Source organism: Lipophrys pholis (genome assembly GCF_963383615.2).
Source record: "Lipophrys pholis genome assembly, chromosome: 10".
Taxonomy (NCBI): Eukaryota; Metazoa; Chordata; class Actinopteri; order Blenniiformes; family Blenniidae; genus Lipophrys; species Lipophrys pholis.
Window position 1 is genome coordinate 14,009,519 of NC_137640.1, and position 22,850 is coordinate 14,032,368.

General features: G+C 41.2%; 1 protein-coding gene across 2 annotated transcripts in view; it reads right to left on the bottom strand.

The window, feature by feature from the left end:
- agbl4 (AGBL carboxypeptidase 4) overlaps positions 1-22,850 on the bottom strand; it is a 303,990-nt gene that overhangs the window by 13,152 nt on the left and 267,988 nt on the right. For both annotated transcript variants that reach the window (XR_013935717.1, XM_080473410.1), the window contains exons 7-10: positions 18,284-18,373; positions 16,932-17,046; positions 15,276-15,387; positions 1,544-1,696 (exon numbers count right to left, since the gene is read on the bottom strand). Coding sequence is in view for 1 of the 2 variants with exons in the window: in XM_080473410.1 (XP_080329536.1) it covers positions 1,544-1,696; positions 15,276-15,387; positions 16,932-17,046; positions 18,284-18,373 (470 nt within the window). In the remaining variant the exon portion in view is untranslated. The remainder of the gene's footprint in view (positions 1-1,543; positions 1,697-15,275; positions 15,388-16,931; positions 17,047-18,283; positions 18,374-22,850) is intronic.

Below are 22,850 nucleotides of genomic sequence, written 5' to 3' on the forward strand. Positions count from 1 at the left end.
ATGGGCAGAGGGACAAAAGCACAGTAAGGGAGATGACCCCAGGGCCAGCTGTCACACAAGCAATACAGAGAAAAGAGAGTGAGAGAGAATTCTCCTGAAATAGCATTTTACTTGTCCTGTGTGCAGCATACCTTATAGATACACACAATAAGTGACATTTCCATACGTGTGTGAACATCTGCCGGTCTTGGCTACTCTCCGCATCCAGGTTGGCGCTGAGTGTCAATGGGCAATAAAGGTTATTCTTTATGATGTGTGCAAGTGGCTGTGCTATGAAATGCCACTGTCACTGAGAAAATGAAGGTCAGTCAAAGGTATACAAGGCTGAGTGGAAACAGTTTGGTGGATAATGTATCTGTATGAAAAGGTGTTATCAAGTTCTGCATGTGTGGCAGAGCGACACAAACACTGAACAGCCCTTTCCACCCACACTTTTTTACTCTGTTCTTTGCTGTCCTACATTCATTTTCCAACACTTTAATTTCCTCTTTTGTTTCCTCCTCTTTGTCCCCTTCAGGTTACACAATACTTCCTGTAAGAGCAAACCCAGTTTTCAGCCACCTGCATCGTTCATACAAAATACCCTGCCCTACTTAAAAAGACCTGCATTACAGGTCTATATACACCACGTCTATGTTTTCACTTTCTTAGGTGGATATTCACCTCTTAATTCATGATATTTTATGGTTTAAATAGAGTAGATTGTCATGCACATACAAACTGAATCAGACAGATATTATTTGGTTTTGACAGGAACTCTCATTTCAATATGAAGTTGATGATAAATAGCAAAAAAAAAAGGAAAAGAAAGAAAAATAGCAATAGGAATTATATGTGAAGATATTTCCACACAAAACAAGAAAACACAGATAGTAAAGCTCCTGAAAGGCAGGAATTCAAATAGTTATAGAAGAATTATAGTGGAATATTTTAGGCAGGATATGAACATTTTATCCTCTAAGTTGAGGAGTTTAAAGCAAAAGAAAAGAAGAAAAAAGAGAGAACATTTTAAATCATGAGCAAGTTTGAGAGGGGCTATGTAACACTGTATAGACCAATAAGTCAGATCAACTTCGAGACTGCTCAAAAAGCTCTTATGGGATGTTCCTCGCCTGCAGTGCAAGAATTTCTCAAGCAGTCACAAGAAGGAAAAGCGGTGAGCTGCCAACAGAGTCGTACATGGCCAAGGCTCATTGATCAACCACCTCGTACTTTACAGGACTTAAAGAATCTGCTGCTGACATATTGGTGCAAGATCTTACAGCCCACCTTGATGTGACACTCAAATCTGACAGATGTGCTGTCCTAAAATCCTAATTTGAACACAAATCCATGTATTCAACACAGGAAAGTACAGTGCGTTGTGCAGTATATAAGTAGTCAATTACCTCTTGTTATGATAATATTGCAGCGGGGAATAAAGTAGCTTAGTGTAAACCTTCTCTCCAGCATTAGCTGAAATAAGGCAATTTCATATTGTGTTTGGAGAAATGTTGGGCCTGAGCCTGTCTCTGGTTTGTGTGTGTCTGTTTTCGTGACTTACAAAAGAGAAGTCTGGGGCATTTTGGCACAGGAGCCTGGGGAAGACAGCCTGCCTCTGGACACGCTCTTCATCCTCAAACACGTTGCCATACATGAAGCCATTCAGCATGGTGGAGTGGGCATGGACATCAATGTAGAACTCCAAACTAACCCTCTGATGGAATGAAAGCAGGATGAGAACAGAGGGACAGGGAAAAAGACAAAAGGTAGAAAAACAGCAGGTTAGCTGTGAAGATTTTCTGTCAGTTAGCGACAGTGTGCATCAGAGTTTCTCCTTTGGGAAAAAAGAAACGACCCTTTCATTACTCCGGGGAAAATTTTCGGGAGAGAAGCTTTCACCCATGGGACCAGACAGAGAATGGACGACGAAGAAGACACTTACACCTGAAAAGAGCTAACCAACCACACATAAGTTCAATCAGGCTGTCCTTCTGAGGGGCTGAAGGGCACACCGTCAACAGACACACAGACTGGTGAGCACCGAGGAGTGCATTGTAAACGCACACGCACACACACACGGACGCACGCACGCACACACGCACGCACACACACACACACACACACACACTCTCTCTCTCCGAGGTGCCTGCAGATTCATCACATAAACCAAACTTATTTATCAGGTTAATATTGACTTCATATTGAGCGTGTAATGTCTTTTCTCTCCCGTCTGCTCTGTGTAAAATGGATTTGATAAGATCTGTTTCTCTTGCTTGTGTCTGGTATCACTCAGTCTACTCACACACACTTTCATCTTCTCATATAAATAGATGACAAAGGCTCAAATCTTTATCGATAACCTTCACTGCAAAGGTCAATGACACACATAGTTGGACAAGGAAAGCAAATCATTAATGTCTTTATCTTGAACAAAATTGTGTAAATCTCCAGCTTGTGTTGATTTAACTTCACAGACAATATAGTCAATATATTCTGAAATTGTGTTACTTGAGAATGAATACAGATCTCAACTGGTGCAACCACAAAAGGTTAACAAATATCGACACCTTTTCAAGTATGTATACTGGATGGACAGTAAATTGGCTACAGTTTCATTGTCTGATCTAGTGTACTAGTTCTAGCCGTAGTTCCTGACTTTACAAAGGTGATAATGTGGTGTTTTGCTTGAGACCATCAGAGAGGTTGAATTTTAATATTCGTTAAGCTTGTAGTTTGCTGTTGTGCTGATCTGCACTGTATAAAACTGTGAAAATATTTTTACTCGTTTCCATTGCAAACATAATTAGTTGTAGTAGTAGAAACCCCTGTCAATTTATAAATGTTTGCATCTATGTACACCTTTGTTATTACTGTCCTTTCAGAAAAGCACTCAGTGGTGGTGAGATGCAGTTTGTTTTCACTTTCACCACCAAAAGGTTTTGATGAACCAAGGAGTTGAACCAGCAACAATCCAGTTAAGCTTACGCCACTAACCTATAGGACAGCACTGCAAGATGGAAATCTGAAACAGGACGCAAACTGGTCATGATTTGAAATAGTACAAATTTACCACTGCATTATCAAGCAACCACACACATGCACGCACGCACGCACTGACACAGAGCCGTGATAGAATGTCACAAAATTGTAAGTTCATTTGCAAAATTATAAACAGAGGGAGCATAAATTTATTTAAACTTCATTGAAACTCAAACAAAATTCAATAGGGCCTTCAATGTTTTTAAAAAAAAATATATACTGAAAAAATGTAAATGGGAAAGAAATAAAATTCAGTTCAACCTTTAACATTGATGGATTTTAATGTAGCATATTGTAAGAAAAAGCATTTGTCAAAATAATTCCAAGGAACTTAAAGGTTGAAAATCCTCCACAAGATTTATGCTGTTGTCTTTAGTTGTAATATAATGGTACTCTGTCTAGGAAACTCCACTGTACATAATGAGGGGGTTTACTGTACGGCCATAGTTTTCATTCACTCATCCATCTCCTATACCCTTTACGTTCAAATAATGGCTGCAGGAGCTGGAACCGATACCAGCTGTCTGCAGGCAAAAGGCAAGTCACACCATTGGGAGGTTGCCCGTCTATCTCTAGGCCAACAGAGACAACCAATCACAGACACATCCACATGTACCACAGTCACAAATCATCGCAAAAATCTTGTCTTTGGATTGTCAAAGGCAAACCAGAGGCAAATCGAAGTATGCAAATAAAGAAGGTGCCAAATTTACTATGAAAGGACCGCAGGATATCTGACAGTCGAGCTGGAAGTTTGTGGTCTGAGCCTCCTGCCCCCATCAGTCGGCAGAGTGGATTTATGTCTGTTTGCCTGTTGCTCTCCGTCTCTGTCCTTCTCTCCTCTATCCCCCCATCCTCAACCGGAACAGCACAATGTCACCACTTCTGAGTCGAGTTCTGCAGGTTCCTTCCTGTTAAAAGGGAGTTTTTCCTTTTCACCATCACTGATAGTTGCTCATGTGGAATTGTTAGGTTTTTCTCTGTAAGAGTGACCTGAAATGACCGTGCCGCTATATAAATGGAATTGATTAATAATTAAAAAACAACAACAGGTAATTCTATCCAGAGCTTCATTTCCGTTTGTTGCATTTCTATCTATTGATGATGGATCATTTGTGTATGTGTGTGTGTGTGTGTGTGTGTGTGTGTGTGTGTGTGTGTGTGTGTGTGTGTGTGTGTGTGTTCTCCTCAATGAACGCTCATTCAATAAACATGCATTTAAAAATTCTTGAAACTCTTAATTTTGTATCACTGATAAAAAGGGTGTTTTCCCATATAAATCTTCAATGCATTTGAATACATTAGTGATTGTGTGTGAAGATGTTTATACAATTTAATTCCCCAAACTCAAATCCAAATCCTAAGCAGGTAATTATTGGAAGCTTGGCACAATAACTGAACCTGAAGTAAAAAAAAACAAATAAACAAAAAAAACCTCTCTTCAGTTTAGCAGTCATAAACTGGTTCTGACAAGAGCAGGCATACAAGCCCCCCCCCCCCCCCCGCCAAAACCACCAGCACACACTCACACCGTATAACCCTCAGCTCAGGAGTGACACCCTCCTTTCGACCTCTTCTCTCCATCTTATCACTTCCCCTTCTACAGGTTTTTATCCTTCCACCCTCTTCTCCCTCTTTATTGCATTCCCTCCCTCTTTCCCTATCGTCTGCTCACTAAAGATTCAGCATCACACCGTGTTCCCTGTGGGTCATAAATGGGAGAAGGGGATGGGAAGAATGAAAGAATGGAACGAGGAGCAGGAGAAGATGGGAGAGGGAGCAAACAAAGGCGGATAAAAGACAAAGGGAGAAAGAGATGCATGCAGCTGTGTGTGTGTGTGTGTGTGTGTGTGTGTGTGTGTGTGTGTGTGTGTGTGTGTGTGTGTGTGTGTGTGTGTGTGTGTGTGTGTGTGTGTAACCATAGAGAAGGTGTTGCAAAGAGAGAGAAATAAGTACATAAAGACAAACAGAGAGTGGAGGAAACAAGAGGGAGAGAGACAGAGATAGAGAGACATAGTGATGTGTAGAGAGAGGGGGGGTGGGGGTGGGAGGTGGGGGGGGGGGGGGGCTCTTGGGCGGCCCCAGCGATGCAGTGTGCCTGTGTTTGAAATTCCGCTCACAGCCATAGCAATTTCCTGGCCGTGGCTGTGCTGTCAGCTGCTTGGCTGGCTGGCGGTGAAATATGGTGGCTGGGAGTCGGCCGCAAGCAGCCCCCGACAACCTGATGGATGGAGCCCCAGAGGAGAGGAACAGCAGCAGGAGAAGGTGGAGTAGGGTGGGGTGGGATAGAAGCTGGTGGAGGGAGGAAGGGAGAGAGAGAGAGAGAGAAACAACAGAGAAACAACAACAGAAAGGATCAGGAAGGAAAAAAAAAAAAAGAAATACTAAATGCAGCCAAGTGTGCAGTGGTAGTGATGGAGGAGAGACAGAGGGAGAAATATCGCAAGAAAGGAGTTAAATTAGGAATTAAAATAAATGGGGAAGGAGTAACAGTAAATGGAATCAGTGACAGGGGGCACAGTAAGAGAGGGAGGCAGTGAAACAGGTGGATCAGGCAGAAAGAGAAGCTTCAAGAAACAGCCGGGGTCCAGACAAGGGAAACCAGCCTAATAATCTCCTGGGTGTCCCCCAGGTAGAGTATGGGGGGGAGGGGGGGGGCAAAAGGCGGAGGGGGACGAACTGAGTTGGATTGGAGGATGGCGGACAAGCAGATAATCAAAAGTGGCAGCTTGGCTGCAGCTCAGGGGTTATCTGGCTGTTACACGTTCACACGTAATCTCAATGAAGACCAAGGATGTGTCTGCAAATTAAGACCATCTTCTTTATTTAAACTAAACTCATTTAATCTGATATAGTTGTCATATAGTAAGGCTTTATGGGTGCTTGAGTAATAAAATGGTAAAACAGGTGCACATCTGAAGACCAGAGGTAATTTTACCTGTAATTTAATTACAACTTTGAGAATTGTTTAATTTAGATTCATCACACGTAAACTAAAATACTTTCCTGTCAATCTGTATCATTTGTAAATCATCAAAGTTAAAAGTACAGTATCTCATAATTTCAGAACATTTTATAAAATGACAACTTTTTAAAATAAAGTTTCACAATAAAAGAAAAATCTCTGATGTTTTAAACCTAGAAAAAAACGGACAAAAAAAACTTGAAAACGTTATTATAATGTTTTGTGATACATCTATGCATAATGAACAAACTGAAGGAGAGCTGATTCTGATAGGCAAACATCAGAACTTCACTTCGCTGAAAAATGAAAAGAAAGTGGAAACAATAATCTCTACATTTGTACAAACTACTGTGATATAAAGTAGTACGATCGTTGATGATATCATATGAGTTGTATTGTAAATTGCACTGCATCTAATCTAAGTTTACCTATTGAATTGGCAGGAGGAGATTGTAGATTAGATAATCTAAAGAAAGATCAACCGCTCCTTAATTAATGTTTAATCTCAGGCTTAATAATAGGCAAACATCTTTACAATCAATAAATAAATAATGTTTAGAAGAAATTAAAGGTTTACTGATGTGGTTTTCTGATTGTTGTTTGTCTTAAAGGTATGAACAGATTATCTCTCTGTCTCAGGTATTAACCGGGGTTGTGGATGTTGTCATTATTTACAAATATATATTTTTTCCATTTCAAATATAATGAGGGGGTGTTCAAATTAATAATGTGGTATCTTCAAAGAGAATAACAAAAAAAACAAACCCAAGAATAAGTGGTGCTCATACTTAACTCAGATTTACTTTACAGGTAAATAAAACTGTAATATTATGTGGTAAAATAAATTTCTTGTCAATTACTCATAATGTACTTGAGTAACTGACCAAACTAGAGAAGTGAGATCATATTCTAAATCCAATCTTCCAATCATACTGATATTCTGAGATCATTTTGAGATCATCATCGGACATCATCAACAACAACAACAATAACATAAAAACATCAGGCACATGGTTTATTATTTTTTGTCTCCACTAACTGGTGAAGCCCTTGATGTCGTCTATGTCGAGTGTCTCTGTCCAAACTGCTGGCGTAGCTTATGCATTGGAACTATAGGCGTCGTAGAGATAGTTCTCTAGAACAATAAAACAAACACGAGGACAAAGGGAGTTTGAAATTCACCCACAAAAATGTGCCAAACCTTTAAATTGTGTGAAGGCATCTTATAGAGCATTAAACAAACATGCATATAGTGTTGCATTTGTAAAACATCAAAAATCAATACTTGCCTAAAACATTATGTATTATTCATGTCATTAATAGGATAAAATCTATAAACTTCAAACTGCTGAGCTTCTGAAAAAACAAGCTGACATCAAAAGAACACAAAGTACATGAAGTTTGAGTCCATCAATCCACAGACAAGAACACAAAGATTTGGGACGTCTTTCACATACATGTTCATATTCCCACAGTGAGATGGAGCAACATATTGCATGACTTGACCACGGAGTATGATAAAAGCAACATCCAGTTCAGGTTCATTCCTGATCCTCATCCGGAGGATTTCCAAATGGTGCTGTGAAGGTTTCCTTGAAGGACACGAGAAGATCGGCAGTGGAGCCCCACAATGTCGCGTCCAGGCTCACCACAATGCTCACTTAATGCCCTGTCAATCAAACTGAGACGGTTCTGAAAGCTCCACCACTGTGATTGATGCTTCAATTAACAACCCGCTCTGACCTCCAGAATTGTTCATTCGAAATTGTAATTAAGCAATTAGGGGCAATTAAGAAACAGAGACTGCTGAATGAAAGTCAGAAGACAATTTGAGAACGAGAGAGAGAGAGAGAGAGAGAGAGAGAGACAGAGAGAGATAAACGGGGGGGGGGTTGTCTAGATTGAACCTCTCCGAAACAAACAAAAGCCTATTCTTGCTCCTGCAACTCCTGGGAACTCCCAACTTGTGGTGAACTTGCAGCGGCTGCAAACAGTTTAGTGTAAAACCTAGAAGGTCAAACGAATGAATTTTGTCAGACAAGTACTTATCTGCTGCATATTAATTAGAGCCGGGTGTGGGAGCGCGGCGAGGGCCGTAAATGCTGGGCTTATCTTTACACGGAAAGGAAAAAGGAGCTGATTGAAGCAGGATTACAAGCTCCTGAATAAAGCTCTTGCCATCAGCGGCACACCTTTCTGAGGAGGAGAAGAAGAGCTGCTGCCTGTTCAGGACAAAAAAGAATTTGAACGTGCCGGCCGCATCACGCATACTATACAACATTATATGTATAAAATACCTGCGGGAGCACAACAGTTGCCTTCATGTGTGCGGTCCAGCGGGGTTATGAAGTAGGCAGCATTACTCAAATGGATGTAAAGCTGCGTGTTGTTTATACGCTCAGACAAAGACAATTAATGTCCAACAGATGGTTTGGGGATAAGGGTGTGAGACATAACAAACTTGGGGGTCATCAAAAGAAAAGATTAGTCAGTGTTGTGTTTTTTTCTTTGTGTGTGTGTTTTTATTTTGCCACTGACGGCTTGGTGGGAGCAATAAGTGCATATTGGAGTCTGAATGTCACCGTTAAGCCTTCAATTAAGCTGCTTCCCTTGAATAGATAGGTGAGTGCTCAGCTGGCTGTTAGCTTTCCACTGGGCACTCCTTTATTTATTTATTTCCTGCCTCTTCTATTTTCGGAGCAAATCCTGGTTGGAGATAAAGTTCCCTGGTGAAGAGACTCCTTTCAGAGCTTCGGCCGCTGATATTTTGACTTTTAAGACACTTGAGAAGACACGTGCAATGCTTCGCTTTTTATCCATTTTGTTATGTTACAACTTGGTCAAAATTCATTAAATGAATTTTTTTACCTTAAAATTCTACACACAATACCCAGAATGACAACACGGAATGAGTTTTTTGAAATGTTTGCAAATTTATTAAAAATGATAACAACTAAGGAACCCCATGGATTAACAGTATTTGTCATGTAGTGAATACTTTACAGATGAACTGTAGGTATATTTGGATGAGCCAGGATGTAAGGGACTTTGTTTGGGATCAGGCTGATTTACTGTGGCTGGTGAGAGCCAACATCAACATCAGTCTCTTTGCTGTGACATGGTTGTCGTTTCTCATTACGATACAGTTAAAAAAGGATGTGATAAAAAAGCGATAACTACACCAAGGCTGATTTAAGCGACTATTGTGATCTTTGGTATTTAGTTTTTTCAGTCCATTATTTAAACTTTCACTCTTGTATCATTGCTTGAGATGTTAATGCAGACAATTCAACAACTAAACTCCAGATATTTGATGTATGGAGACATGTACATTGACACATGGGGAAAAAAACCATCATTTTGCAGGCTTGAAGGCCCCACTGACACTCGTTAAACTGTTTAACTCTGGCAAAAGACAACACTTTCTGACTTCAAGTTAGATGGCAAAAGCTGGATTATATGCCATTTAAATCATGAAACTGATAAGCACTACACATTTGTACTGGATTAAACTTTCCCACAGGGACACGTGAGCAGAATTCCCCTCAGAGTAACATGTCTACACTGTAAACCTCTGAATAGCATTTTGTTCGTTAAAGGAGCGAGTTCAGGTGACGGGGGCACAGGGTCAATGATGCAGCAGTGACAGGACATGGCAGATGGCCTGACCTGCTTCATGGATGAGAGTAAATGACACAAAACTCTGCCTCCCTCTATCTCCATCGACATTATATATCTCTCTCACACTCTCAGTCTGCGCCGTGCTCTGGAATTGGTGGTGGTATTTGTCTGTTTATGAACACAGAGGTGACTTGTAATCAGGCTGAACAGCGCAGGCAGCCCACTGCTTCAGGCCTGTTAGTGCCACATAAGCTGCCACATCTGTTGGGAGGGCTTGGCAGGAGAGCATAAGAAGGAGAGGAGAAGGAGGGCGCTGGGTGCAGAGACGAAGATGTGACATGAAAATACGGCAGAGAAGTGTGAGACGGGAGGCAATGGGAAAAAATGATTTGAAATATTATGTAAAAAAATTAAGATAAGGTAAAAGCCTTTGAACTAAGTTGAGAAAAACGGCGTAGAAATTGCCCGAGTGTGAGAGTTTCCTGTGAAAGGCAGACAATTCAGCTTCCAACGGGGGGAGAATAAAGAGAGGGATGATGGAAGGATTGAAACGACGCAGGGATGATGGGGAAAAAATTGGCCGTAAATCTCAGAAATGGATCAGAAATGGTTGGCTGACACCAGAGGACATTTTTACACACAGAGTGGAGCGCGAAGGCAGGGAGGCTGAGAGAACTACACACACACACACACACACACACACACACACACACACACACACACACACACACACACACACACACACACACACACACACACACACACACACACACACACACACACACACACACACACACACACACACACACACACACACACACACCAGCAGCTGCCAGCATCACACTTAAGGCAAATCTGACCATTGAACAAGGAAGGCAGACAGATAACACAGGGGACTCTGGAGTAGCACTGGATGAGTCAAAGAAGGAGGGCATTAAGGGGGAATTCAAGGTACAAAATTCATCTCGGTGCTTAGACAGGACCTAATACATTTGTTTCAGATGGAAAATTAATTTTGTAATATCGAAAAGGTCAAACATAAACTCAGGAAACAATGACCTCTCTGTCATCCTTAACAAATTATCCAAAATGGCAGTGTCAGATTGGTGGGGATACATCGGCCGGTGATGAATGCTTCTGCTAATCAGCCAATCAAAAAGAATTCTTCTTCTGCGTTTGATAAATGAGCTGGAAAAGCAACGCTTTAGGAAGGAGATGGGTCCATTTGTTTCGTTGGTCTCTTTTCCTTTTTTTCCTGACCTCCTTCTCCATTTCTCTCTTTTCAAAACAAACAACAGGGTAGCTTGGGAACAGATTATAGCTCCTTGCATCACTGACTCTTTCAGCTATTTTCCCTGCTGACCAATGTTCAGCCTGCAGATGGTAAATGATGGAATTTTATAAAACCGTTTTAGCAAGCTTGCCCTCAGATTGATGGAAAGGAAGTTTGCTGCCAGCTTATAAGCAAACACTTAGTTGTCATTCAAACAATGGCAGCAGCTCATCACAGTGTTATTTAACATTTTACATTGTATTTATTATATCACTAATCCCGAGCCAAAGACCCATTTAAAGATGCATTCAGTAGTTTTAGGAGGCCAAGCGCACAAGAGCTGCAAACAAGCAGAACTGTGATTTATGATTAGCTTATTATCTGCTCCTGTGCTTCAGAAAGAAGCAGATTTCTCTGCTCCATCATTCAAATACAGCTCAGAACGATATCAGACATTCAGAGAGTTTTATCTAAAAGTTGTCCATGTGTGTGCCGAGCTCGTTAAAATAATATTCATAACACAATCAATAGAAACTAGATTGTGTGTGTGATTAATTTCATTGGGATTTTATGTGATAAAACAACACAACATGCTACAAGTAAAATGATCCATGGTTTTTAATTAAATTTTTTTTTACAAATAAAAAACTTAACGGTGTTTGAAATAATCTTTCAAACCTCTCTGGATGCAGACGCTTTTTTATTTGGGAAATAATACATTTTGGACGAGGTCAAATCGTAACTGAGCTTAATCAAGAATTATTCAAACTGTTCCCGGGGAACTGGCTGATGGGACTTAAGACACATTTCGAAACATCAATAGTTGTTTAGTTCAGCTTCCATTATATACCCTTGCAGATGTGTTGGATTTCTGAACTTTGTCAGATGAAGGTCCCAAGTTATCAATACAAGCGAACCGTATATTGTTTCTGCTACAAGGTTTGATTTAAATGACACTTGTCTGGGAACTTGGAAGGCAGTTATTAAAGTTATAACCTGAACAGAACAAGAAAAGTATTTCACCAACAGAACGCGAGTGCTGCTGAATTCACAATGATGGGGAATCGCTTTGCAGTGACTAAGGTGTCTGTCACAAGAACGGCTGATGGGGTTTCAAACTGAATAGTCTTTTTGCAACAGAGGGCAATGTGACTTTGAATTATGATGCCTTATGCAAAAAACCGCTGGAGTTTAAAGTAGCACAGAAGTCACTGTGATTGACAAAGCCTCTGCGTCAGACTTGTGTTCATGAAGGCACACACCGACTTTGTACCGCATCCTCAATTCGATTTGCTTCCTCAGTCTGCATGAAATACATTAAAGTTGACTACAAATCTGAATAATATTTCACACTAAAATTTACCTAATAAACCATAACAGCTTTTTCCCCCCGTTTTGCTCTCAGAACAGACACATGTTGCATAAACGAAGGAAAAAACGAGGTTAAAACAGGGAACACGTGATGCTAAACTGTATTAATTATTACCAAATCCCAAGAGCCATGTAGAGAGAGATTTTCACTTTTTTAATCACTATATTACTTTCATGTTTCTGTGGTAAAATAAAGAAAAAAAAACTGAAATTTAAAAAATGGATCTTAATGTGACCTGCTCGTTGAGAATATATATTTTCAAAAAATAAATTTTAGAATGACACGCCATGAAAGGAAAGGAATGAAGGAAAGAGCCCAGCAAACAGTGGGCAGCGACGATGCAGCACCCAGCCCAGGGAGCTGTCAGGGGTTTAACGGTGTCGCTAAAGGGACGCCTTCCAATTGTGCCACTGGTAGAAAGTATAGGACATGCTTGGTGTCTAAAGAAAACTATTATTTAACAATTTGAGATCATTAAAAGTCCAGCTTTTAAGTCCAGGAAGCTCCCAGAATGGTTTGTCTTTTTGAACTGAGATCCTGAACTTTGTTTTCATGACACAAAATACAGACAACGTATCAATTTATCTGGTCTGGACGAGGAACTTATTACAATTTAGTGCACATGCAGTTGACATGAATATTTTTCTTGTAAAACATTCATATAAAAATTTGCCTTTTACACACGAGCCCTGAAGTAACATAATAAACTCACTTCTCTAACAAGCCTCGTTTGCTGGTTTGTTTGCTCTGGACTCTCTGACAGTTACCAGTCCACCAGAGTGACTGACTCACCGAATCTCAAGCAACGGTACAGACGATACAAGAATGCAGACTGAGAAACAAACTACGGTACATAATGATGAACACCATGTGACAAACTGAAAAACAAACACCTTTTTGATTCTGAAGCTATGGATTTGATTTGCTTTGTCAGTTATGTCTTCACCTGCGTCAAACAATTGTCAAAATTATTAAAAAAAACTTTTTTCAATTGGGAGTACCCTCCTTTTTGTTTCCTGTCATGCAGGAGTGAATTCTGGATGTTTCCTTTTGCATTTGCTTCTGCATCGAGTTGAAAGGCAAATGCATCTTGTGCGTCTCCTCTGTATGGTGGCTCCCAAATATATAAATCAAATGTCCAACACACCTACTCTAATTTGGCTTGTTTTTGTGAAAATGAATCCAATCCAACAATCAAATAAGTCTCCAACATCATTTTGTTGGGGCTTTAAATATGTGAAGTTTCTCACCTGATTTAAGTGTAATCTTGAGTTGGTGTGTTGCCGTGTTGTAATAAATGCTTCTGAATGTGCAGAAGCTTGGAACCTTAGACCCGTGATTTTTAAACTGTAGTATATACTTTACTTCAAAGTCTTACACTGTCCATGTGTGAGTACTTTAGCCAAAGCTACTTTTGTACTTTGCAAATTTATACAAACCTTTTTCCTTGCCTTTATCTTGATTTACCACAAGTAACCACAGTGTAAATAGCTGGAAAATGGACCATGTATGGTAGCAGAGCTCAACCATTTTCCTGTTTTTGTTTCCCTCCAACCCAGCCTCATTAGACTCCATGCCCGCTGTGTGAGCTGAGCATGAATGGAGGGCAGCAGCACGGGGCCTCCTGGCTGCAGAGTTGGCATTGAAACTGGCATCTGGGAGCCCCAGACATGAGTAGTGTGTCTGATGGGATTAACTGGCTGTGGCAAGAGAGAGAGACAGACAGAGAAGGAGAGGTTGCCCAAGCCTCCAAATTAACTCTGCAAGACTGAAGGCAATCATCAGGGAGAAGGGAGGGAGGCAAAAGCAGGACAAGTGCTGGTGAAGGGTTATCAACATCGAAGGGGTAGTAATTTGACCAGCAGGAGTGGACTTAGTAAACATATGGTCCAATACTGCGTTGACTAGAAGCTGCATTTACCCAGACTGGGAAGTCGTATTCAGTGTGGGAGCAGGCAATTTCGATGTTTAATTTCACTGTGAAAATATACAGTAAACCAATTAAATGTGCACAAGACTAAATTGGTGGCCTATAGAATTTAGGTATACTTTTATTTCTCTATTTATTTAAAATACAAGTAGATATACCTACATAAAGTCATTGTCCAAAGTCAGCTAAGCTGGGTGTAATTAAACTTTTTGCTGTGTCCAGATAATGAACACAGCTAACACACATGCACAAATTTGACAATGACAAATTTGCATGTTGGTAGAAACAATTTCTATATTTGGGTCCTTAAGAAAACCCATTTGTTTATACTGTGTTGTTTGGAAACTGTCTGTTTGCGTGCCTAAACTGAGCCTTTGTGGTTGTGTGTGTGCATGTCCTCGTGCATCTGTGTGTGTGTGTGTGTGTGTGTGTGTGTGTGTGTGTGTGTGTGTGTGTGTGTGTGTCTGAGAATGACAGGCATGAGTGGATCACCCTTCCATGACAGAGTCTATCGATCAGTGTGTCAGCATCGAGGGAAAAGGTTAATCTGCGCGATGCCAGCCCCGCGCTTCACCCCATCTCTGGCCTGCCCTGCATCCCGCCCTAGCCTGCTCCCTCTCTTATCAGGATTAGAGGAGTGTACAAAAGGGCAGAGTATTCCCAGGACACATACTGACCTTCAGTAATCCCACCAACCTGCCGCTCTGCTTATAATTAACATCAGAAACAAAGAGGAAAAAAATCCCCGGCCTGCCAGTGCAGCATTCCTCTGACTGAAAATCTAAAACTGGAGAAGGAAAAAGTTACACTGGAGTTAAAGACTGAGTCTTGCTTCAGTAATATGTTTTGAATGGCCAGGAGAGCCTGTCTGACATTCTGGAGGTGCTGACTATCCTATCCATGCTCTCCAGAGCACACACCCTAAACACAGATTAGAGGAACATGCTGAACCAAGCAGAGAGAAAGAAAACTCTTCCTGAGACCGGCAGACATTACTGGTGGCAAAACTGAACATTGAGCACATAAGTGCGTGTGTGTGTGTGTGTGTGTGTGTGTGTGTGTGTGCATGTGTGTGTGTAACTGTGGTACTCACTGGGTCTTGGTTCATCTGCACTATGAGCTGCTTAACAGCGTGCAGCGTGGGGTGGGCCCAGGGAGAAGGATCCTGCCAGTGGCGATTCAGATCGAAGCCCATCAGAGAGCACCTGTACACATGCAGAGAGAGGAACACACATTCACAGGTGGATATAGAGAAAAAGACTTGATGCGGTTTAGATAAAAAAAAACATTCCATATGGATATATTTTTGCACGTTATTCCCTATCCTTTGTCTTTCCTCCCTATACAGACAGCACACCACATTAACTCATTATCGATGGTGCTTTTGAAAATATAATATCAGTTGTGCAAGAGGAAATTGCATTCAGCATGCTCATGGGCATATTATCGACTTTTCTTTGAATGTATCCTGTTGCTTGCAGATAGATGGTCATTTTTTACCCAGTCTTACATTTTGTCTTTTTTGTGTTTATTTGATAACTGCAAAAGAAACAGAGAGGGAGTGTGAGAAAAGAGAGGGGCACTCAACCTGTAACAGTGATCGAGTTGGCTGAATGCAGGACCTCAGATGTCCTGACGATATGGCCTGCGCCTCAAACATCAGGTCATCCAAACGCAGTGCCTTTTACCAAGAGCCTCCAAATGCCATCATAGGCTGCTTACATGTGAAGATGCACCCTGATCCGCCCTGTTGTTGTCATGTTTTTCTCTGACATTTAGTGAAGCAAATGTTAATGAAACAGGAGTTACTGATCCTGTGGGCCAACTGAGCAGGGCAGCCAGCCATAAACACACCGCTCATATCAGGTTAACTGCTATTGATTATTTGCTCTGCATGCTTTTACTCTAGCCAACCCTCCACTGTATCACACCGGAATGGCTCGGCTGTACCAAGGTGGGTTTCTCTCTCTCTCTCTCTCTCTCTCTCTCTCTCTCTCTCTCTCTCTCTCTCTCTCTCTCTCTCTCTCTCTCTCTCTCTCTCTCTCTCTCTCTCTCTCTCTCTCTCTCTCTCTCTCTCTCTCTCTCCCACACACTGTGTGTGTGTGTGTGTGTGTTAGCAAAGAGGGCCCATAGATGTCCGTATATGAGCAAATGTGGATTGGTGAGTTTAGAATGATCATTATTCACTCCCTCAGTCTGCTGCTTATTACAAGTCAATAAGAAAGTCATCTGATGAAAATAGTGTTTAGGCAGGCACCAATCACAGTCGACCACATCACTGAGAAGATTGTGATTGTTACTGAATCCATAGTTACATTTTTGAGGCAGTGACAAGGTGCTGCCACTAGATGGCATTCACAAACGCAGAGCAAGTGAGCTGCTGATGCTTATCTCAGTGAGCATTAGTATGCTAGGGGCTGAGCATATTAAGTAAAAGGCAATTATGAAGAAGGGAAAGAGAAGAGAGGAAAATAGAGAAGAGGCGGATGCCCACGGAGCTGCAGAAACAGTGTTAAAGACCGAGAGAAGAAGAGGATAGACAAAGAACCTGGCGGACAGCGCAGCCCTGCAGCCAAATACTGTCTTCTCACAAATGCACTGCTGTGAGCTAAATACATTTATTAAACTCTCTCACGGTGGAGTTAAAAGCATTTAATCCCACAAAGAATGATGTAAAACCACATTGCGTGTTAGTTCTTGTTAACACAGTGATGCATCAAATTAAGGATTGACTAGTCTGTTTGTGTACCTGTAGTTTCCAAGGTAGACCCCATCCGGATTGAGCATGGGGACTATCTTGAAGATCACGTGGTCTCTCAAGATTTGAGCAACCGGGTGCTGGCTCACCAAGAAGTCAATCACACCTGTCAGAAAAAATAAAAAAATAAAAAAAATGCACGCACACACACACACACACACACACACACACACACACACACACACACACACACACACACACACACACACACACACACACACACACACACACACACACACACACACACACACACACACACACACACACACACACACACACACACACACACACACACACACACACACACACACACACACACACAGAGACAGAGGGGAAATAGACTTGAAAAGAAAACCAAAGGCAGACTTGCGGTTAATTGAGTTTTGAGAAACAAAAGGAGAAGGAAGGACGGCGAGGGGGCATCGTCAGGATCGAGGAAGGAATAGGAGACGTCAAGCATAAATCGATACAAATGGAATGGAGCTGACGGCTGGAAAAACAGACAACACTCGGCATTTGATCCATAATGATGCACTGCATACACATACTCATGATAGATAGATAGATAGATAGATAGATAGATAGATAGATAGATAGATAGATAGATAGATAGATAGATAGATAGATAGATAGATAGCTATCATCCTTCCTCAGTTCAACTCTCTATAAACAAGGATGTGGGCCACAGAAGGAGGAAAGCTGCCCACTCAGTCTGAGCAGGAGGAAGAAGCAGCAGAGTCATTAAATACTGCTAAAAATGTCTTTCAGGGTGTCGGACAGCAGACAAAGACAATTTCCCAAAGGTTCTCCCGTTTTTCAGGATGCTTTATTAGTTTTGAGTTAACGTAGCTCAGAAGCAAAACTGCAACCCAACTACATTTCCTGACATATAACACAAGTTTTGATATCTGTTCTGGGAACTTTCCAGCCTCCTGTGTTGAGCTTATGTGCAGTGTCTTAACTGAGACAAAATATATATGATCTATAATCTCCTATGTGGTTGAATTCGTTTTTTTTATTCTTAATTTAAATTTTTTAGAAGAATTGTTTATCTTATGGAAGTATTATGATCACTTTTAATTTAACAATCTCTTAATTTAATCAAAGACAATACCGTCAATATTTTTTATCTTATCAATATCTTTATGAAATGTAAATGAAATAGAGTGTAAAACAAAAATATATTGTAAAATCTAAAGAATTCATAATGCTCTGAACTGCATACTTGCCCTGCAAAAACCTTGCACATTACAATACTGTGTTGCCAAACAACACGTGGGGGTCAGTGCTGCATCTGAATTAATTCAACAACACAGGGCACCGACCTGACATTAAAACTTTACCTTGGCAGATGAACGAGGCCGGAGACTCTCCGGGGTGAACACGAGCTGTAAGAAACACCAGCTTCTTCTCCCTCTCTGGATTCAGGTGGTCTGTTGAGGCGCAACGACCGGGGAAAAGGAGTGTGGTGAAAGGTGCAAAGTAAAGAGAGGAACAAAAAAAAAGAGGAAATATGGCATTGTTAAATCACAAAGTGTTTGTACACTTCAGCAAATATGCTTAAAGCTAAAGAGTGTGTATTGGTCTCAAGAGTAGAACTTCATGCAGCATGTTATAGTCCAGAGTGAGACTGGGTCAAAGCTCATCCTCACCTCGCCAGCCATTTTTGGCCGGACTCCCATGAATCAAACATCAAACCAACATACAGCAAAGAATATTCAACAGACGAGGTGAATTATACATCAACAGGGGTCAGGATCAGCTTGCAACAAGTGAGACTTGATAGAGGCCTTCTTTGTTAAATCGCCTGGCCTTGCTGAGGATTTCTCCTCATCTCAACACTTCTCCCGCCCTTCACTCCAGCTCCTTTGAAGAGGTGTCAGACAGAGGTGTCATAATTCCAGCCACTTCACTGGTGCAGTTTTGTATGTATAATGGTTAGTGAACCTTTCAATGTTAAAATGATGATATTTTCTATACTTTTTTTTGAAGCTACAAACAAAACTTTGATAGCCATGCTTACTTCAATTCAAATACTGTAAAAACAAAATGGCAAACAACAGGAAAACATTGAAAGCATATTGTTTCCACTCTGCTTTCCAAGCCCAGAGGTCAAAGTTCTGTTGTTTTCTTGGTCAGTGTTTCTCTTCTAATCTGCTGTTGCTAATGGATGAAAGTGATTGTGTGCCTCATTGCTATACACAAACTTAATATCTTATCGATCGCTCCCCCTCTCTTCTGCTGAGCAGAGAAAATGGTAATTAGCAACAGGCAATGCACCTTTCCTTCTCCTTAATTCCAATTTAACATCTGAGAGAAAAGTGTGTGTGTGTGTGTGTGTGTGTGTATGTGTGTGTGTGTGTGTGTGTGTGTGTGTGTGTGTGAGAGTGAGTAGTTAGGGCTCGTAAACAAAAACAAAAAAGCTTTGTTCCATTTAAGCTCTCTGCCTCTGATTTTATTTCGCTTTTTCCTCCCCTGCCCTTCACAAAGACAAATGGGTTTGCCATTCAGGAGTCTCCATGGAGCGGGGCCGGCCGTTTGTTGTAAATGTGAGTGCTTGCGGTTTGGCCAGCCGCTGGGTGCTCGGTGGCTGTGAAATTCCATCACTTAGAATTTCTACTTTGGCCTTGACCCCAGGCCACCACACGGGCTCCTGATACAAGAGCACAGCCGTGACACACACTCAGAGACACACTCACATGCCACACGATGCAAAGCTGCAGCCCGTGAAAGGAAAGAAAAAAAAAAAGGGGCAGAACCAGATGTACACACACAGCCATTTTCCCTACAGTAAAACCAAGAACCCAGAAAGTTGTCAGCCAAACCAGAGGCAGCTGCCAAGGTCCCGACTGTCTGGGAATTCAACCATCATGGCCGTGCTACGTTTAGTCTCAGTGCTGGTGTGCCCTTGCTGCTCCATCAAAACAATCTCTTCCAGCAGACTCCTGGTGCTTACAATGGATGTACTGTTTATCCCACATCGTTCTGTGTGTGTCTGCATGTGACTGTGTGTGTGGAAAACTATGTCTCCTCAGGGCTCCCACAAATGCTCCCCAAGTAGCTGTTGTGTTTATGAGTCTGTGTCTCTGCATTCCTCTCTATCTGGCTGTGCGCAGCCAAGCATTGTAGCACAAAATTAAGTCCCACTATTCCATAGGCACCTCGACATCCACAGGGATCCTGAAGGATACAACCACCAAAGCTGGGATATATGTAAAAAGCGCTCAAACTTAAGCTTAAGTCTGCGTGACATACAGTATAACATGAAGGTTAGGGTCAACCTCTGGAGCACAGTAATGCAGTAGCATATCCTGACCTGAAGGTGTCAGTAGAGCTCAGCGGCCAAGGGGGCCGTCTAGCGAGGACACCGGCAGTACAAGAAGCAGGGAAGACAGAGTAAGCAAAAGCAAGGGATTTGACTGAAAGGTAGCTTTCAGAAGCAAACAAAAATGATCCAGCTGTCTTGGTCTCTAACAATGGATTTTCTCCATGAAGTGTCCTGAGCAGAGTGTGAAGCTACTTTCATAGTGTGTTTATTTATAGGAGAAACAGTTAGTATCGATCATTTACTTAATGTACAGTGAAAGAAAAATAATCAAATAATTGCATTATGAGAAATACATGACATATAACTTTAAAGCAAAACATGAGATATTGTAAAAGAACTGAATAAACAACTTCCACGTGAATCTGAAAAATTGGCCAGTATTTTTTTATTATTTTTTCCTCGGTGTGTCCACGTTGTATTGAGGATACAACCCCAAGTGTTTTGGAGAATAGGATGCAAATGAAGTCATATTAAAAGTCATTCAGAGTTTCCTGTAGTTTTAGCGAGCATCATATGAACCAAAATAAATACGGTAGAATGGAATTACGTTACAAAGAATTTCATGTGTAAAAAGGAAGAAAAAAAAGTATATGTATGTGAGTGTGTGGAAAGGGGGGGGGGGGGGGGGGGGGGGGGTAAATGATGAGATGTGACAAATGCGTGGATTACACTGAATAAAAAAGGGCTAATAACATTGAGTTTGTGGGGCTTTTGTGCCCCTGACACTGTGAAACTTCATGGTTCAGAGGTGGTCAGATAGCTCCTGCATGCAGTGTTGTTGTTGGAGGGGAAAGTAGTCACATGGGTGTTTTCCGCTGCCTTCACCCTTGTGTCTTCTAGTCTGAGATGCAGCTGGTTAATTTTCTCTCCATACAGCCTTCGATGAAAGCAGTGAGTCCGGACGGAGGGAGGTGAGTTCTTCTCACCGAATGTCGAAAGTAAATGCGTTTATAGATTCGCTTTACATGAGAGGCTTTGCACATGCTTGGAGGACCATGACAGGCTTTCTTTGAACTTTGGTACTACTTCAAATGGGATGTCACTGATGAGAAGTGGGGGTGTGGTTGAGTTTGTTTGTTTGTTTTTTTACAGGAAAAAAACTGTTTAGGATAAAAATTTTACACTTGGAGAATATGATCAGATTAACTGAAGATCATTGACTTTACTGTTTGTCCTTCAGTTTGTTTGTTTTTTGCTTTTATCCTGCAGAGTTTTATTTATAAAATGTTGTAATTATCTATCAAATACATACAGAGTAGATAAACCAGTTGCATGTTGTTATTATCAGATTAGTGTGTGTTGGCACAAGCAGAAAATGAAAACATAGAGGACTGTGGCCTTCAGTACCAGCAGTGCCCATCTCTTGTTTAGTTGTTAAAATGTGTCAATGAAGCAACTCTGCCTGGTAACATTACTAAGAGGCTATACTTTTACATTTATGAACTTCTTTAACTTTACATTGTGTGGTCAACTTTGGACCTGTCTCAGCAGCTGGGAAAATGAATAAAACATATATTTATATAAGCATTAGAATCAGAGAGATTTCCAAAAAAAAAAAAAAATGAAATAGTAGTAGGGGTGGAGACTGAGCAGAAGGGGTGTCGGAGGGTGACAATGAGTGAGTGAAAGCAGCAGAGGCAAAATTTATGCCCACACTTCCAAATCAAAATGCTCCCTCAGCATATTTCTCACCTGCCAAAGTCATGCGCTGCACTGTACGGCACATTACTGCTCATTCTCCAGCAGCTCGCCAAGAGGAAATAAAAAATTAAAGGATGTCAAACTACGATCAGCTCTGATAAATATGTAAATTGATGGAGAGAAGAAAAGTGCTGGTGAAAAACAACATAAATCTAATGGATTCTGAAGGTCAGACCTGATTGTGGTGGTCAGCTCTTTTTCTGACAGCAGTCTCCAGAACTCTGGGTTCAATCTCATAAGTTGTGACATGATATAATTAACAGAGATCTTCTTCATCATTCTTCTTCCGCGGGCACAGTGGAAGCCCTGTCAAGACCTTGTGGAAGATTTGGCATATATTCAAATACATTTAGCCATTTTAAAAGTAAAGCTGATTCAAGAAGGTAGAGGATAGCTTGCTTTTTCAATATCGCTAGTGTCTGTGAAATATAAGGCACTAAACTGAATGACTACAGATATCTTACTGGACACTAAATAGTATCTTGAGTATTGAACCAAATGAAATATGGAGTATCTCAACTCCTTGGCACACAACAAGGTGAGAAAATATGCTCCAGTGTATGCCATAGCTCGATTCCTTACAATAACACAACAAAAAACACAAAAATGTCACACTAGCCACAGCTTTATACCACATTATACCACAAGTCTCTAACCAAGGCCTCCCTATATCTCTGCCTCGCTCTTCTCTCTGCTCTGTGGATTTAACACTGTAATAAATTAGTCTCACTTTGGGGAGATGGCAACAAGACACGCTTGACGCTCCGCTCAGTGCGTCATATCGAGGATGGGCGCAAGCTGTAAATTGTAACTGGCGTTGAATTTACTCAGAGCCTTGAGAAGAGATGTAGCGCTGTGCACTGCCCAGCTGAGTGAGCCCC